The sequence below is a fragment of the Phoenix dactylifera genome, chromosome 3 (assembly GCF_009389715.1).
Source record: "Phoenix dactylifera cultivar Barhee BC4 chromosome 3, palm_55x_up_171113_PBpolish2nd_filt_p, whole genome shotgun sequence".
NCBI lineage: Eukaryota > Viridiplantae > Streptophyta > Magnoliopsida > Arecales > Arecaceae > Phoenix > Phoenix dactylifera.
This window is the reverse complement of record NC_052394.1, coordinates 990,731-1,009,442: the sequence shown is the minus strand read 5'-3', so window position 1 is coordinate 1,009,442 and position 18,712 is coordinate 990,731. Positions and strand designations below refer to the sequence as shown.

At 39.5% G+C, this 18,712-nt stretch overlaps 1 protein-coding gene and 1 pseudogene across 1 annotated transcript; one reads left to right on the top strand and one right to left on the bottom strand.

Annotated features, from left to right (window-relative positions):
- The first annotated feature begins 1,146 nt into the window (after positions 1-1,146).
- LOC103703514 lies at positions 1,147-7,269 on the top strand (annotated as a pseudogene).
- Positions 7,270-11,780: 4,511 nt separating this feature from the next.
- On the bottom strand, positions 11,781-14,271 carry LOC103703515 (uncharacterized protein C24B11.05). Its single transcript, XM_008786390.4, has 9 exons — positions 14,122-14,271; positions 13,560-13,635; positions 13,404-13,469; positions 13,229-13,326; positions 13,101-13,138; positions 12,917-13,004; positions 12,543-12,824; positions 12,353-12,418; positions 11,781-12,191 (listed from the first exon to the last, which is right to left on the bottom strand). The coding sequence occupies exons 2-9, from the start codon at positions 13,618-13,620 to the stop codon at positions 12,036-12,038; spliced, it is 855 nt and encodes a 284-aa protein (XP_008784612.1). The 5' UTR covers positions 13,621-13,635; positions 14,122-14,271; the 3' UTR covers positions 11,781-12,035.
- Between the last annotated feature and the right edge of the window lie 4,441 nt (positions 14,272-18,712).

The following is an 18,712-nucleotide window of genomic DNA, read 5'->3' as shown; positions in this document are numbered from 1 at the left end:
TCTTCGGTGGGATGGATAGAAGGATGAGAGGAGCTCTAAATAGAGCTTGGCTGTTACCGGAGTCTAACTTCGAGTCGGATTTCGTCCATTGAACTCGAGAGAAGGAAGACTTCCATTGGGAATCCTCTTTCCTCCTCACATGTGCGTAGCTCGTGGGTCATTCTTTTTTTTTTTTTTTTGTTTCCATCCGGGACAAAATGACTGGACCGGCCCAGTTTACTGGGTCTTACAGATAATCATACACCCTTTGTTATTTTTGTCTTTTTGCTTCTTCGCTGCATGCTTGCTGACTAATAAAATCAATTTTTCACAAGCATCCATTTGGACAACGTATGCTACTTGTTGCTTTAAACCTGTCACCACTTGCAACAACAAGATACTAGGTTATTGAAGTCTCCTTCCTCTAGTGCATGTCTGTGTTCGTATTGCAGTAGCAGCACTTCGATGTTAGCACAACTGGGACAGCATAAAATCAATGATTCAACCAAAAGAATAAAAGGCTGAACTTGTTCGTAAAGCAAACGGAAGTAGCACAGAGGCATGGGCTAGATGGCAATTCATAGGTGATAATTTTTTTTTAGTACATTATAAATTTGAGAACTTAATAATGTGTTAGGAGTTCTGGACTTCCTCACGTATAAATTTGGTAGAGTCGGGACGCATGTAAGTGTTATTGTTGGTTTGCGTAAATATATAGTTTTGTTAGAAGCCAGTAGAGTTAATTTTGGAGTCATTTTGATGGGTTCACGTTTAGTACATATATATACCGATACATATGCCTCGTGAAACACTAAGCTGCATGCATTCTGCTTGTTTCTTGTTAGGTCCGGCCCTTCAGCCCGCCTGACACTTGAGCCGGGCCTGGTCCATTGACCGGCTTAGCTCTCAGACGGCCCAATTAGGAAAAACAAAAGGAACGAGGGTTTTTCCCCTGTTCGAGTACCGAACGCTTTATAAAGCCCTCCCATTTCCAACTTGGTGCTGCTTGTTCCTTGTTAGGCCCGGCCTTCAGCCAGTCTGACACTTGAACCGGGCCCGGTCCATTGACCGGATTAGCTCTCAGACGGCCCAATTTGGAAAAACGAGGGTTTCCCCCGTTCGAGTCAGGAGACCGAACGCTCTATAAATCCTTCCCCATTCCCGACTTGGTGCTTCCGAGGGAAATTTTTTTTTTGACGCCTCGTCGGAGCCGAAACGGACACTATCACCTTCGCCTGACCTAGCCTCCCACCGGCCGTCTGCCACCGGCTAGAATATTCTCGGAAGATCGCCGGATTCCGATGAAAACCCTTGACCCTGTTTCGAGGTACCCTCCCTTGTTCCAGTTCTTTCGGCCATGTTCTGAAGCTAAGGACCCGGCCATCGGGCCCGGCTAAGCCTCCGATGATCAAACAATGGAGCTCAGCTGGCAAGCAGCTGAGGCTCAATCCGACACCGAGCACCAACGAATGAGGCGTTGTCTAGCCAGTTTTTCCTTTTCTTCTTCCTTTCCACCGCCCACACGCCGCCGCCTACCGCTTGTCGCCGCCCATCATCATAGTGGATTGCCATCTTTCGGCCATCATTGTCGCCATGGTCCACCCTTCTCCTCTTCTCTATTCCGAGAGAACATCAAAGGGGATTTCATGTTCTTTCTCTCTCTTTTTCTCTTTCCTCTCTCTGCTCTTGTTCTCTCTTCCTCTATCTACGAGACTTAGTTCCCGGATGCTTTCTGTGTAGACCCTAAGTTGACCCAGTTGGGGGAGATCCTGGACCGGTATTGGCGACCACCGATCTTGTCAGCCTCCACCCGGGCCATCTAGAGACCCACCATTGCTTACTTTTAACATGTTATTTTATCCTGAGTGAACATCTATTCTTGATGGGACGAATTAGTTTCATGTGCTTATCATCCATTTCTCATTATCATGGTTTCGGATCTGGCAACAATTAACTTTCCTATTTTGGATTAACCAAGATCATGCTTCAGTCCATGACCAGTAAAACATAATTTCCACGTGTAAAAGGTTAGTTCACATACTTTTTACTCATCAATTTGGTTGATCAATTTTTATTCATGCTAAATAAAATTATAATCCAATAATATCTTCCTTGCCAATTTTCCAATTAATTAGTATCATATTTCATGTAACTAAAATCATCGAAATCAAATACATATATACAATCAAAATATATATATTCATACTGAAAATCATGCAACGGGTATCATATTTCATGTAACCAAAAACATTGATATCTGATGCATATATACAAAATAAAGAAACATATACTTACATATTTATACCAGAAACTATGCAACAAATTATATCATCCCATGCAAAACCATCAAACATAAATCAACATAATTGTACAAGTGATTGTGTAAGGGATTCTTACCTCTATCAGCACCACCATACTCTAGCATTTTGAGGGCCTATGAGATCTGGTTGAAGCTGCATGTTTTTCTATATGCTCCATTCATTAAGATATATAATTCTAATTAATTACTCAGTATAGTCCTTTTAATAACTATGGAATGAGATTGTTGTCCAAATAAGGACCTAGTGGGGATTTTCTAGTCTTTTTCCCCTTGTTCTGTTATGCCTTTTTGTTCTGGCAGACGCTTAATATCTTATCTAGAAGATGGAAAAAAGTAGAAGTTATTTTCATGAATTCATGAACCACCTTTCTCTTATTGCTGTGAATCTTCCTTTCTCCAGTTTCATTTTTTGAGCCATTTGGTACTGCAATGCATAGTGAACCATATGAGAGTTTTTAAAATTTCAATAGTTGGACGTATTTAACCGTTGATATCTGAAAGGCACTATTTTCATAATACCGCCCCATGCTGCTTTCATCTTTTGATATGAAGCATGCCTCTTCCTTCACCCAACTCTCTTATAATTCCTTCTTTTTGATAACATAAGTTTGCTAGTTATTTATTGTTATGTAACATATTCTCACTCGCTTAAAAGTTTCATGGTATTGGGTGGGTGCCATAACTTGCAACTGTTTTCATGGTCTTGTGTAACTAAGTCATAATTAATTAAGACATCATCCACATTCTTACATTTTTTAATTGACAAAACCTACAGTTCTCTAGCTTCCCATATGTCAAAAAACCCAACTAATGCTGCTGTTACATCTCTTTGTTGTTGATGATTGCAGTATTCCAAAGATTGTGGATATGCTCGAAGATAGTTTGTACGGATATATAGATTTTTCGCACTTTCTTACATCAACAAGGTATAACCTGTTCTTCTATATCTCATCTGGATTTTTTTAACTTTAGCTCCTCTACGACATTGAATTAACTAAGCACTTTCCTCTTGCTATTCACTCTTATTGACTGATTAGCATGTTTAGATAAATTTCCAAGATATGACAGATGAACTTTCCATCATTTTTTGATGCAACATTGAAACCGTTCACAGAAATTGAGGAACTGTCATTGAAAATTAAAGCCTTTGGCCCAGTGCTTGTGAAGTTTTATACACTTAGAAGTCATTTATTCCTATATAAAAAAAAAGTCACTTAGATAGTCTAGTTCAATTTCATAGGTCAACAGAATATAATTGCAAACGTCTTTTGGTTGTGCCCGTATTAGGATCTTCCTTAGAATTTGATGCTTTATCTCTCCTAGGACTCATTGAAACTCTTTGATTTCCTGTATCTCTGGATATTTTATCTTTTTAGGGTTCTAATCTTTCTCACTTATAGAATGAAACTTAGCCTTCTCTGATAGGAAAATAAGATATCTGATATTTTTGTGGAAGCCTGTGGGAAGTCCTCCTGATCCACTAATGCGTAAATATAAGATAACACAGCATATAAGGACTCCCAATGTCATATAGAATTTGAAAAGATAGACGAGACAAGTCTTCCGATTATAGGTTGCTGTTGTTGTTTGATAACACGCACTTCTATTTTGGCGGGGGCCATGGGGATTCTTTAGGTCTAGGTACTTTTACGAACTGGCACTACATTGCATTATTGTTTTTGAAAAAAAAATTATTGCACTGACCTTAGCCAGTTAGTATCTTCATCAATGAGCAACCTGCTACTGAACTAAAACTGCAAATCCTTGTGGCTCACAACTCAGATCCTCAAATGAATTTACCAGTGTCTTAGTTATTATAATCTCATTTTAATTTTTCAATAGGATGTGGCATTTAGCCGAAGAGAAGGCTTTGAAAGCTGAAATATCTTTTCCTCATAGATCCAGTATTTCAGTCAGTATACTCTGTCATGATTTGATTAATCTGTTTTATTAATACCGGTTTCTTTGCTCTTATGCAGGCACATCTGGAGAATGGCGATAAAAATATGTGATTGTATATCTTAAACTAGCCATGTTATTAATCATTCTATTTGTTGTTTTTATGTTGTCTTTACTGATTTTTTTTAATGATGACTTGAATCTTTGCAGTTATAATGCCACAATCTGCTATTGGCTGCCCTGGTAAGAGTACTATGCTCAATACTTCTCACCTTTCTGTTCCACATAAAGCTACGAATATCACATGTTTCTGATTTTCCAGATTAATAGCTTTGTACCATAATAGATGCATATCTCATCTACAATGATGCATCAACATTACCATGTAATCATAAATTTCTAGTGATATAAATTCTAATTATTTGGTGCTGTCAATTTGCAGCATCTCCGCACATTGATTAGCCGATGCTCCTTGGACTCTGCAATCTCTCTGCCCTACGAGTTTCACACTGTGGTATACATGAGTTCACTGCAGAGGAAGGGAAGATCTTTGTGCCAAATTGGGTGTGCATTGGAGAGCCAAGACAGTGCAAATCTTGCTGCCACATATTTACCTGTGGCTAATACTCTTCTTATTTTATTGAGCTTATAGATGATGCAGAACTTGCTCTTGCAAGAGAGGGATGTCTTGTACAAATGAGAAAACACCAGTCTTCCAAAGGGCACATTTGTGAAATTGCAGGCCCACACAAAAGATTTCTTGGATTTATGCAATCCAAAAGCAGTGTGAGTATTTTCTTTGCTTGGAACATAAAAAAGGCATATAGTTGTGCTTTTTGTGTTTATATATTCTTCTTATTTATTTTACCCTAGACTTTGAGTTTACATCGGTGTAAAAGATTGAGTGGGATCAGTGAGGTTGGTTATAGTAAGGCCTGGCCTAAAGTGCGCGGCTTACGAAAAGGTAAGCGGTTAGGTTGACTTTGCCCCCATTTTTGCCTTTTTCTGAATCGGAAGATCATAACTTGTCTATGTTGTTGGGATAGATGAAAAAAATGATGTTGCTTTTTTTTGTTTTGCTAATGCAGTTTGGAAAAAGCATTAAGGACCTTCTCCTGCTTGACAACTGGTGATACTATTATGATTTTCTATATAATAGCAAAGATTATTACATAAATATCGTGGAAATGAAGCCTTCTGAGACAGACTGTGAGGTGGACTTGCCTCGCCTCGCCTCTTGATTATAAAAAACCTGAAAAGGCAGCACCATCAACTTCATCTGTCAATGCTCCAACTCAAGGTATTTATTTTGGCTATGCTACCTGCAATATTAATTATACTTCTAATTTGCTTCTTTGTCAATTTTTTATGGTTCTACGCTCTTTATAATTTATATCCTTCAATGACATCGTTGGGTAAAATTACTTACATCTATCTGACAGTGTGATAATTCTGTTTTTGTAGTTTACTTTGGAGCCTATTTTGAGCTTTCAGATTTTAAATTTTCATTGTGTTCATACATAAGGTCAGATTGTAGTTATGGATGTCTGTTTGGGAATTTTTCTTTTAGTTATCGTTAATTTTAGAAGCTCCACTTTTGCTTATTCCATTTTAATACTATGATCATGTAAGATGCTTGTCATAGATACATTTGAGATGCAGTACCACATTGGTGGTTTGTATTTCCATTATCATGGGACACTCTGCATTTCAATTTTCAAACCACAGCTTCAATTTTCGACGTTGGACGCGAAGAAATTTGAGGTTATCAGTAGTCATTAGTTAACCTGCTTAATATGGTAAGCAAGCACCTATTTCAGAACCACAGTCTGTCTTACATCAAATTTCATAACAATCGGGCATTATTTCTTGTGCTTCAAGTTGCACTTGCTCTGTCATACTGTCTTAATTATTAAGTGCCTTCGAATTTGAATGGTGGCAAGTAAAATAGGGACACAGGAATTTTAGAGGTATCGCTGCATGCAAAGTCTGATACCAGATGCAGTGGTGCACTGAAGAATGAAAATAACTAGAGAATTGATGTACTAATAGCCTGATACTGGTGTTCTTTAACATGTGAGAACGGTCTTCAGACAAACAGGACACTTCAGAGGCAGAACCTAAATTCAATCCATTCACTGGTACTGGGAGATGCTTGGATGGGATGCCAATACAACCTTCACTGGCATCTGCTTCATCTGCTGCAAGCAAACTCCAGCTGCTGGGTGCCAACGGGATAAGCTCTACGTTGTCAAGCACTTCATCATCTCAGCCTTCAAGAAAACCTGTGTTTGTCTCAAACAGCAAGACTTCAAATTCGACGGAGACAGAAAAGGTTATTGTTTTAAATTAAAGTCCATCGACGAATAAGAATAAGAGATCTTCCAAATGATATTTAGTCTATAATTTCTATATGGACATCTGGTCCTTAAGTTTCCTGTTCATATTACTTCAACAGTTCGAGCAATCCGGTTCACGCCATCTTCTAACTACATAAATAATTCGTGGCAGCTCTTATAGTTTGGCTGTGTAGTGTTCTATTTGCCATTTTTCCTCCACAGGCCTCTGCAACTATGCTGCCAGACAAGGATGAAGAGCACAAGTCCAGGGAATTCACTGGGAGGAAATATTCATTAAAAGGATGACCACAAAGTTCCAGCAGTTTGCCATCATCTATATATCTCATCTTCCAGTGGCAGTTTCTTCCTGTGAAGAAACTCATTGCTAGGGAATCATGTGTTCCTCTCGTAGACCTTATTCAGTTTTTCTCTCTATTAATTTATATGATCAACGTATATGACCTTCTTAACTCAGCGCGCCTCGAGGGGGAGGCTTGTCTTGTGCCTCTGAGCCTTGCACATGCTGGCTGCTATTGTTCTTTTTTTCCATTCAAACGCGCTGTTGATGAATCAACATTGTTATAAACGAATCAACTTTTAAGAGCTGGTCTCTACAATCACCTGTGCATGAGACCAGATGTTTTCCTTCCCCTCCCCAATCCTCTTACGCATTGATTTGATTTCAGAGAGAACATAGGTTTGGTGGAAATGGAAGGAAATCTCTTGTGCCAACGTGCCTTTACTGTTTCATTCAAGTGGCTTCCACAAGAATAAAACACAATGGTGGTCCCAAGCCCATAGGATAAAACGAAATCCGCCACACTAGGCCATTCGAGCCTATGTTTGGAATTTGACCTGATGGATGCAAAAAAGTGATGGTCATAGTTTCTTGCTGTGGACAGCATTGTGCCAACTCCATCCAATGGATGTACCAGGATGACCTGGTGTGCTGTTTGCAAGTGCCGTATAGCACTCAACATCCGTCTTTTAAGAGATGGACGGTCATCAAACAAGATGTACTGTGTATGACATATAAAACTGTCTCATTTGATGGGTGTCCATTTTTTAATGGCGGTCATTTACCATGTTGTGCAACACAGAGAATCCGTGCCTATGCGTGGATGCCTATATATATATATTTGGGCTAATCTGTTCTTTGGACGTTTGTGCATTTTCTTTTGTTTGTGTATTTTCTTTCATTATTCATGCCTTTCAACAATAGATTGTATGTCTGCCTTCCACTTTGAGTGGTGATGTCTAGTTTGGCTCTTTGATGAACGGTCATCAAATAAGATGCTTTGTGTATGACATGTGAGACTGCCTTATTTAATGGCTGTCCAATTTTGTAATAACAGCCATCGAGTACTGGACAACACTCTGTGGTGCAAATCGTGCACCGCAGAGAACCCGTGCTGATGTGTGGATGCGTACATATATATATTTAAGCCGACCTAATTTTTGGATGTTTGTGCGTTTTCTTTCATTTGTACGTTTTTTTTCATTATTCATGCTTTCCAATAATGGGTTGTATGTCTGACTTTCACTTTGAGCGGTGAAGTCTGGTTCAGGTCCTCTACATTCAACAGCACATGTAGCCACTTTGATGGACGATCATCAAACAAGATGCACTGTATATGACATGCAAGACTGCCTTATTTAATGGCCGTTCATTTTTTAATAACAACCATCGAGTGCTGTACAGCACTTTGTGGTGCAAACTGCGAACCGCAAAGAATCCGTGCTTATATATGGATGCCTACACATATATGTTTGGGCCGACTTGATCTTTGGACATTTGTGCGTTTTCTTTCGTTTGTGCATTTTCTTTCATTATTCATGCCTTCCAATAATTGGTTGTATGTCTGCCTTCCACTTTGAGCAGTGAAGTCTGGTTCAAGTTCTCTGCATTCAACAACACATGTAGCCTCTTCTGAAATAGGTACTGTGGCGGCTGATGTGGATGTTATGTGGCCCTTGTTCTTCATTTGCCTTTTATTTTTTCCTTTGTTGAAGTTTTCTAATCTTAAAACTTTTGATATTGAATCAATACCTCCAACCAGCTATTTTGACGGGTAATTCCACTTCAATTTAGCAAGCTATATGGTGCATTCGTAAAAATCAAGTGTGTGAGAGTGTTATGAAACTGCGGACAATTTCATCCAACTAGATTTCAATTGTAAAATAGTAAATTCATGTTGTGGGATGCTGTGAACATTTTTACTTTGGTCCATTCATTAATAACACGTTACAAATTGGGGATCACATAATTGGAGACATATATAAAACAAAGGATACAAATGTTAAAAAAGGGGATATGTAAATAAATGATCTCATTTTGCCATCGCATGCTTCAATCTAGTGTTCAAGGTGTTTACCGTCCACCTGCCAGTGACATGCTAATTCAGTCATCAATTAAATAAATTATCACCCATCCATGGCATTCTTATACAAGAGAACCACACAGTGAGTTTAATAACCAGTTTCAGCTCTTGCAAGCACCCAATTATATACACTAGAACTTTGTTGCTGCCTGTTTGATGTCATATGACCACTTCTAGCTTAGTGGCAAGAGACTGAACACATTAATAATACGAACTCAAGAATAGCATAGAAGGGTGGTGTTAAACTAATCAAAAGGTTGCAGCAGCACTGAATTAACTTGTACAGAAGACCTAGAGGTTCACATCAACATGTATTATTAGTTGAGCAGTCGGAAAGCTGGGCCACTGAAAGTGATTGAGCTTTGTTTTCTTTTAACAAAGTTGTAAGTGGCCTAATACAAATGATCATGAGTACGTACAAATCAGAACCAGACATTCCGCGCCAAGAAAGCATGCAGAAAGGCCAAGAGGAAAGAGAGTATAGGTTTGGACTTTGGAGGACCTGAAAACGATATCTTGGCACTAAATGGATCTATGGGCTATAGAACTGGACATAGCACAGCTCATGGCTTCATAAGGGAGGGGAATCAATTGTAAGCACTAGTTTTGGTTGTCTGGATTCTGATAGCAAGTTGGTCCCTAGTCCATTGATGGAGATGAACTTTCAGGAAATTAGGATTTACTGCTTATCTTTTTCTTTTCTTGTGTGCTACCCGATGGGTGCAGCAGTTTTTATCTTTGGTGATGGTAAGTCTGGATTTCGGACTACTTCTCAATTTGTACATGCTATCATTTTGCAGGGATCATGTGAATCTTTCCGGCGTCGTTTCAACTTTGTTGGATGCCTCTTAAGAGACTGGTGTGATTAAAAGAGCCATCATATGAGGGTGTGAAAGTATATCAAAATGAAGCTATTGCCGCATGAAAGTAATAGGCATGAAAGTAATGGATTTTTTGATGGTTGTGGGGTTTATTATTGCGACAGACAGCCTGCTCACTCGAATGACATCCCACTCGAACATGTGAAGAAAAGGAGGATTCGGTGATTACAAGCGTGAGTAGGGTTGACCTAAATTCTTGCATCTGGTATCAAGCAAAGCACTATGAGCTTTTCAAAGAAGCAACAGTGCTACTTACCATTATATAAGGATGACATGCACCGCCCCTGCTTTAATCCAATCTAGCCTTCAATTTACGGCCGTTCACAATAGAGTTTGAGGCATGTTCTTCGTTTGATATGCTAAAGGTCAGAACTTTGAAAAAGAACTCATACTACTTCAGCATGTGGTCGAGCAGATTTAATTATGTAGTACAGCCTTTCTGTTCAGAGGTCATTGTTTATGGAACTCATGAATGAGATTGATGCTGTGGAAAAAGGAAAAATAATGCTTGCACGTAAAATATTCAATGGTTCACTACCTTGCATACCACAGAAAAGCGACCTTCGTTACTAAAAACCATTGATTAGGTATGACTAATTTAGTGACTCCTTGTCCTTGATGTGTCTGTTTACAAGCTATAGTGACACTAAAAAATGGTTAGACTTATAGGTCACTAATAATCATGGCTTGTCATTGTTGTGGTTCTTGTTTTTAAATAGTAGGTGGCACTAATTTGATGAATAAAACAAGATCCGAGAATCAATGATAGAATTCAGACGTTCATCACACAAATGGTTTATTCAGATTATGCAAATATGAAACTTTGTTTGGTAGCTGGGATTTTTTTTTATGTTTAAGGTGCATTACTGCATGCATACAGAGGATATTTATGCTATATGCCAAACAAACTTGTTAAAAGAAGTCGGCGGTTGCTGATTAGTATTACTTTTTCCCCGTATATACTCTGCCGTACGGCTTGAGAGAGAGAGAGAGATAAAAACTAGTGTCTTCGGCAACATCCAAGAATGAAACACCTCCTAAGATATTTGTAGACTTATAGCTTGATTGGGTTTGCTAAGTGAGTGCAGGGAGTAGATGGGGGTCATCAGCCATGTTAGAACTGCACGTTTTCAGCTGTCATTGATCCAGATGGCCCTCAATCCTTTGGGACCTGCACATCTATTGGATCACAGCTCATGAATCCCCACACATTGGCAGAGAAAACTTATAAAGGAAAAGGATATGCCATTGCAATTCATGGATTGGCTGTGGAGACAAGACGGTGAGAGTAGTTTAGGCCTTGAGGGGCCAAGTGTCCAAAGGAGTGGTGTCATGGTGACCACTAGACAGTTCAATTGTGTGAAGTTAAATTTGACTTGGCTCTAGCAGCAGAGTGCATGGATCACCTTATTCCTTAATCGCTAACCACCTGGTCAGCTTTGCCTAGTTCCATTTGCTTGAAGTATATGTAATCTACTGCATGACCAAATTGAAAGAACCATTCAAACTCCCTGGAATCTCCTTTTTATGATCCTTCTCTTTTCTCCCTCACTAAACCTGTAGAATATTTTGTGATTTAACTTAAGTAGATCTCTTTTTTTTTTTGAAGAAGAAAATGATGATTCCGTAGTCACAGTGCATAACAAATTACCGCAGCCATACATATGAATTGGATTCCAGAGACTAGCAATGAGTTCTCACAAACAGTTCGATGTTCTCCGCAATGGAGAACATGTAGTAGAGGAAATTCATTTTTGCAATTTAGGCTGCTACTTCACACACACACACACACACACACACACACACACACACACACACACACAAACAGAGAGAGAGAGAGAGAGAGAGAGAGAGAGAGAGAGCTGCAAGGTAGATGGAATGGAGGAGAAATGTATTCTAAAGACAAGAAGCCACCTTATCCCTTCTTCATATTTCTTCAGTCAGAATATGATCTAATTTGGCTTGAAGAAAGAGGACAATGTCAAAAATCCCCTGCACTACCTCGGCATATGATAGAGAAAATAAAAATATTTATTTCTGAATACTAGTTACATGCATATCAATTGACGAAATGGAGGGAAGCATGATGGTTTCCTGCCCATTCCATACAATTCTCCTCCTCCAACCATAATTACGTGGACAGACTAAGAAGAGCTGGGTTTCGAGGACAAGCCCCCTCTGATGTAATTGTACAACATCTTCTCATCTGAGAGCCATTACATGGAGGAATTGAGCATTAGGCAGTCACAGATGTCTCGATCGCAACCTTGCCCTTGTATCGGACATCCTCAGATTTTTCAGCCTCCTCCCAGAGCTCAGGCAGCGCTTCCTTGATGTTGTGGATGCTTTCTAGTGCATGGTCTGCACCTTTAACTCTATGTGAATTGCCGACCTGGAACAAACAGATTAAGGAAGCAACAGATCAGATAACCCACCTAAAAAAATCAATCCTATCCCAACTATTCCTAGGACAGAACACTTCAGCTACAAATTTTAACTGTGATCCAGAGACCAAAACTTGCATCAACCAGACATGGTAATGAATGGACTTACCAGCACCGTGTGGAGGCCAATGCTTTTGCCTGACTGGATATTGCGAACACTGTCATCAAAGAAAATCTGGAAAACAATTTGCACCAACACACTATTAGCACATCTCATCGAGATTGGGCGCTAAATGCCTGTAAGTTTCAGATCAGTTTAAGTTGATATGCAGCGATCAGACCGAAAAAAAGCATCTCACCGATCTCTGAGGGCTAATGTTTGCAATTCTGAGAGCATGCTCCATCGCATCCATGGATGGCTTGCATTGGATTGGTGTCTTTGGTAGTTCAGAACCAGCAGCGGGCTGAGAGAAATGCTCAAGGATGTTGAAGATGTTGGTTGCGGCTGTTGGGTCACAGGGTGAAGATGAATTACTTTGTGCATTCAGTGTCTCAAAGCATATAATTCCTTCAAAACAATCTTCCAACCCCAGCTTATTAAGTACTTTGGCAGCATGGATCTTATCAGCATTTGTGAAAATCTGTTTTATGAAAGCAAAGACGCATCAGGTTACAATAAATCTTAGTAAAACCGGTTACCATTCTGTGCAACCAGTGTGTTTGAGAAACTCACCACTTTGCGTATTGGCAGGTTCAGTAGAAGATGTCTAAGAACAGGATCTGGCTTCAGCTTGTCATAAGGTAATCTTCCATGAACAAAACTGTTGAATAGCAAAATAGAGGGTTGATATCACATAGATTATCACAAATTATTGGCATAAAACATAGCAACCGACAAGAAGAAAAAAAGGAATTACCTGTGGTAATCATCATAATTAAAATTGTAGCCAATGGCCTGGGTAACATATAGAAGAAAACAGCATAAGGAAACAAGCACCATAATAATTTTTAATATGGTGAACAGAGAAAATGTTGCTTAGCGTACCCTTAGACCGGCCATGGTTGTCCCATAGTACTTGTACAGTAAATTACACATGTCTGGGATCTTGCTCTCCTCAATCCCAAGCTTCTCTACCATATAATCTGAACATGATACCAATGCTTATGAGTCTAGATATCCAATATAAACATCAATAAAAAACAGAGAAGTGAATGCATACCTTCGATGTTTTTGCGGCACTGGGATGCTATGCCGGAGTTATAAGGGTACAGAGTATCGTCGAGGTCTATATGTTTTAATGAAATTAAGAACTAATCAGTACTTGCTGGCTCAACTAATACGTCTCAGAACAAAACTTCGAAGGCAGAATACATACCAAATAGAAGGCACTCGTATTTAGGCCTCTGAGCCTGGCGGTATCGGCCCTCGAATTCCATTTTGATCGGTAGGAACTTCAAAATAAGAACAAAAAAGTCTCAGTAATACCAAACGTGATCAGCAGAATGGAGATGGGAAGGATGACTATTTTTCTCAAAATATAACATCCACTCATCGAAGAGAAGGGACCATAGGTTTTCTTCCTCAAAATTATAGTAACATGTAGTTGCATTAGAACCTCTCACCTTTCGGTAAGAGGGAACGAAAAAAAAATCCAGGCCATCCGTGACAAAGAGGCATTTGACAACCTAAAGAAGGCTATCTCAAAGCCAAAAAAGATCTAATCTTTCTCGAAAGAAAACCGAAAATGATCTTTTAATTCTCCACCATCAGAGCCCTCAGAGATTGCTATCTCGACACATAGTGCATTTGATTAACTAGGGAAATAAAGCGAAACATCCACAGAAGTTGTAAACTTTCTTCACGAAACTAATCTCCGTCCAGATTTTTCTCGGAAAAAGAAGCAAGATCGCATCCGAGGCCAGGGATGAGAAACGTACCGGATCGAAACGGCGAAAAGACCCGAGACGCTATGCAGAAGGGGTCAATAGAGACAGCGAGGGATGAAAGGAGGGCAAAAGCTAGGGTGTTTCTTCGCAGAGAGGAATGAGGAAATCGAAGGCGAGGGAGGAGAAGGGAGGTCGGGGTCCCTGGTTTTAAATAGGCGAACCGTTGGCCCCTCTAATCGAGATTAGTATTAAAAAAATCCAGAATTAGATCTTAAATACTCAGATTTAAGATTTTTTTAAACTAATTACCAACATAAAAAGGAAACTGGCGGCGAAGGTGCCACAGATTCACGGCCTGCCCGCTGTCGCGACCTAATTGGTTGTCCAGTAGCTTCTAAATCCGAACGATACCCGATTGACAGTTCTAAAGACCCTTTTCTTGGACTTATTTACGTGACTGGCCTTTTCCGGCGAATTTAGAACTTTGAACGTGGACCGTCCAAACGAAGGAGGTCCACGAACCGCCGCTCGTTTGGAGATCCGACGGCGTACGGCGTCGGCCACGACCATTGAGAAGACGCATAGGAGGGCGTATTCTCCCCGGGTAGCTTCCTTATACGTCTCCCATTAGAGGTTAAAATAATAGCGGCGACAAGAGTAAGGACCAAGGTTTAAATTTCATAGTTTGTGGGTCGGTTGGAACGAGCTTGATGGTGGATGGGTTCGGTCATTACTTATGGAATAATATGGTTTGGTCACGCTTGCCTATGGAAAGCACTATCTCCACCGTCCAAGTGATATACAACTCTATCTGCTGGTCCTCGGATGATGCAATACCACTTGTAGAATATTTGCATTTTTGATGATGCAAATTATTCTTGCACTTTTTGTCAAGGCTAAAAATCTAAGATGGTGCGATCTAGTTGCCAATCAATTTGTTTAAATTGACAGTTCTATGGCATGTTGTGGTGTAATCGATCGATCTTCTATAATATACTACTGACTTCGGTAAATTATATCAATTTTTTATGCACTATTGGTATAAAAATCTATTAATATTATTAGGTAACACCATCTAGCACCATTCTTTTTTTAAGCATTTTACAAATCTTTTTATTTGCTTGACGCTTATAAACAAGCCGAAAAGTCTAGAAGAGAATATAAGAATAACCACCATGCCTTATCTTGGATGTTTGGAACCATTGCTTGAAAGTTGCATGAGAAATGTAGGGAAAAGTTGAGGGTAGAAAATTTATTGGAAGTCTAACCAATTATAGATGGCTTCTGGAGACAGAATATGCATAAATAGTTTTTTATTCCGGTAGAATATTAGAAAGAATTTATTAGCAACAGTCGTAGGCTGTTATTATCTGCTATAAATAGAAAGAATTAGTATTTATCCATATTTGAGAAAATCCAAATCCAAATCCAAATGCAAATCTTAATCCTGTCACGCGGAGACCACGTGGTGTAGGGTGGGCCCTTTCTTTGCTTCACTGGCATGTGGGGACCACCCGGATCAGGACCCATTCATCATAGGGAGGGTGTCGATATTTGTGTTTTGATGACTGGGTGCAGTTTATATTTTCCAAGACTTAAAAACCCGCCTTGCACTCCACAGAGTCACGTCGGGCTCATGCGATGCCACAAATGATAGAGTTCCAGTTTGGGAAAACCTCATCTCTGGGAGAGACGCGTGTGTCGTCCACTGCGGAACACGTGTCCCTTCAAAGGACAACTGGAAAAAAAAAAAGAAAAAGAGGGCCCCTCCTGAAAAGCTAAGGCGTCAAATTTAGTGGAAGCTCTCAGCCTCAGAAGGCCACTGGACTTATTTTTGGAGGAAATTATTGGAGCACACACGCGATAGAGTTTGGGCCATTTGGCATTCTAATTATTGGATACGCGTGGCAGTTGGATGAGCATCAAGTTCCCACTAGAACTTATAGGTTGGAAATCTCCTATTGGTGACGTGATAAAGCCACTGTTGCAATTAATGGCCATTAGCTTTCTATCCGTTTCGAAGATAAACATAGCTGTAGATTGGATTGTCTCGCTTAGCACTCCGAAAAATTTATCTGACTAGGCAGCTGGTATTCTGTCTCCAATCTCCACTACTGTAGGTTTATTCAAAAATGGTTGAATGGAAGTAGCAATCCGAAAAATTTTCAGATAGTTATTAAACGGCTTTCTGATTCATTGCCTGATGAAACCAAACACCATCATTTTTTTTTTTTTGAATTATTGATGATTATTATATTTATTATTTATATATATAGCTATTTATATAACCAAATGCAAATGATTAGCGTTATAGAAATTTAGGATATAACCTTTTATTTTATTGTTAAATATTTTATTTGCTTATCGTAAAAAAAGATTCTTCACTGGAAGTAAGTGCGTAAACGGAAGCGTCAAACTTGCGTTCACGTCTCCCTGCAATAATTGCAGCCATATATGTCATCATTTCTGTGCCAAGTAATGCTCCTCTGCCCCAGATAATTTGGGTGTCATGATCTCTCTCTCTCACACACATAAGGTGTACACCATCAGCCATGCATGTGATTTTGATATCAATACTTTTTTTTTGGGAAAGAGTCAAGTTATATGATCATGACCATCCAAATTTTGCAGTATGATGATGATGCAACGGGGCTTGTGTGCAGGATCTGTAAGCAACGCAGAGAACCATGATCACAGAACTCGACTCTGGAGTTGGGTTTTAGTGTTTCTTAATAGAGAGGAATAGCTCTCCAGATTTCACGCATGATGCTGCTTCATTCAGGGACATGGAGAGCCGAGTAGTACCGTTTGCCATCGAATTTGAAGTCCAAAGGGGCACAAAAAAAAATGCGGCATGAAAGCAATGAGCCCAAGTTGCTCTATTAAATTTTTTATTCCCAGTGACACCAATCATTCATGCGTATCCTTGTAGGTACGTTTCAAGAAATAAAAATAGATGTGGTCCAAGTTTAGCTAGAAGTACAGCATCTCGATTTTCCTAGATTTTGTATGATCTACAGCCCTAATGGATGATGCAGACTACTCAACAACCCTACATGTCCCTGCAACGTTCAACATGCTTGCAAACATTGAAAGGCAATATGAAGAAGATCTACATGTCGATGAATATAACTTATTGTTGAACTAATGATTAACAATTGAGAACATTTCAACTTTTTTATGAACATTAAAGTGCCGAAATTTTATTGAGTGTTAAACATTGGATTGGAAAGAACTAGTGTTTTCTCTGGTTTATAGGTCTGGGAGTAGCCTATAATCTCGCTTAGCTATACTTCTATCTAACATGTGATCCCAACTCTCATGTGAAACGCAGATTCAATCAAAATAAGTAATTATTTTTATAGATATTTTCAGAATAGCTGGCTATAAAGAAGACTACCTAATTTGCTGCTCTATTGGTCTTTCTATATACATGCTTGATCTAGAAGACTTTCCTACTATCAACCATTGCTCGGATATTTTTGAGCAGCAGTGATAGCCGCCAACAAACTTTTTGATTGCTAGATGGAATATGCATTCTTTTATGTTCTCCTTTGTGTTTTAGGGTGGACTGTATTTTTTATAAAATTAGCACTGAGTTGAAGACAAAATTATCCCGTGAATGAAACGACATAACGAAAGGGAGCAATTGGTTGTTCATTTGGCCTTTTCTCAAGCCTACTGGAACACCAGCTACCATGGTTCATAGGTTACCATGATTATTAAGCAGAACAGGTGTCTGTTCGTACGTTCTGCACTCATGGACTTACAATCTTGTGCTTATTTCGTAGAACTTCAAGAATATTGCGGCCTTTGCAACGTTATAAGTTTAAAATAAACTTGTCCTTGTCTTAGAGCTTTCTTATGGAAATAAATTAGTATGCGTCTTTCAAAACAAAATTTTAAAAAAGATAGGATGGAAGCAACATTTTTTTAAACGTGTCTCCCCCCACTAATAATGTGAAAGTGACCGCCCTGACGTCGCCCATGACAAACGACACAGCTTTTTATCTTCGTGATTATTTCTATTAAAAAAATATAACGTTAGTAACGTGACCCCATCAGTCGCCGGGAGTCGCGTGGCGGGCAAGGAACAGAGTAAAACAATCCAACGTTACAACGGAGGAGGCAGCAAACCATGGAAGCAGCCAGAGAAGACCGTGGAGAGGACGCTCCTCGGATCTTCTTTTCTCATTCATTGGAACATGCGAACGAGCATCGAGCAATTGAAAGCAGTTTTAACTCTTTCTGCGCTCAAATTTTAACGGCCAGCTCTGACACAGTAATAGGTTTGGAGTCCCTTTGACTTTCCCTTGGAATCTAAAACGCTACCGGCTCCACAGAAGGGTGGTCCATCCATGTTTTTCTCGTTGAAGGCTTGGATGCCATTGGCCGAGAGAATCATAGAGGCCAGCCGCCAGTTGGCATTGCTGGGACTTATCTGGCCTCGAGAAATCATTCGAAGAAAGTTAGCCTTGCACCTAGATATTATGACGTTAAACAAGGGAGAACCAAGATCTGATTAGAGGGGATTTCAGAACTCAACGGAAGTGGCACAAATACAGAAAAATATAAGAGACCAAAGCAAGCAGGACGATGAACAAATGGACTTGCGCTAAAACAATTTAGAACAAAATTAAAA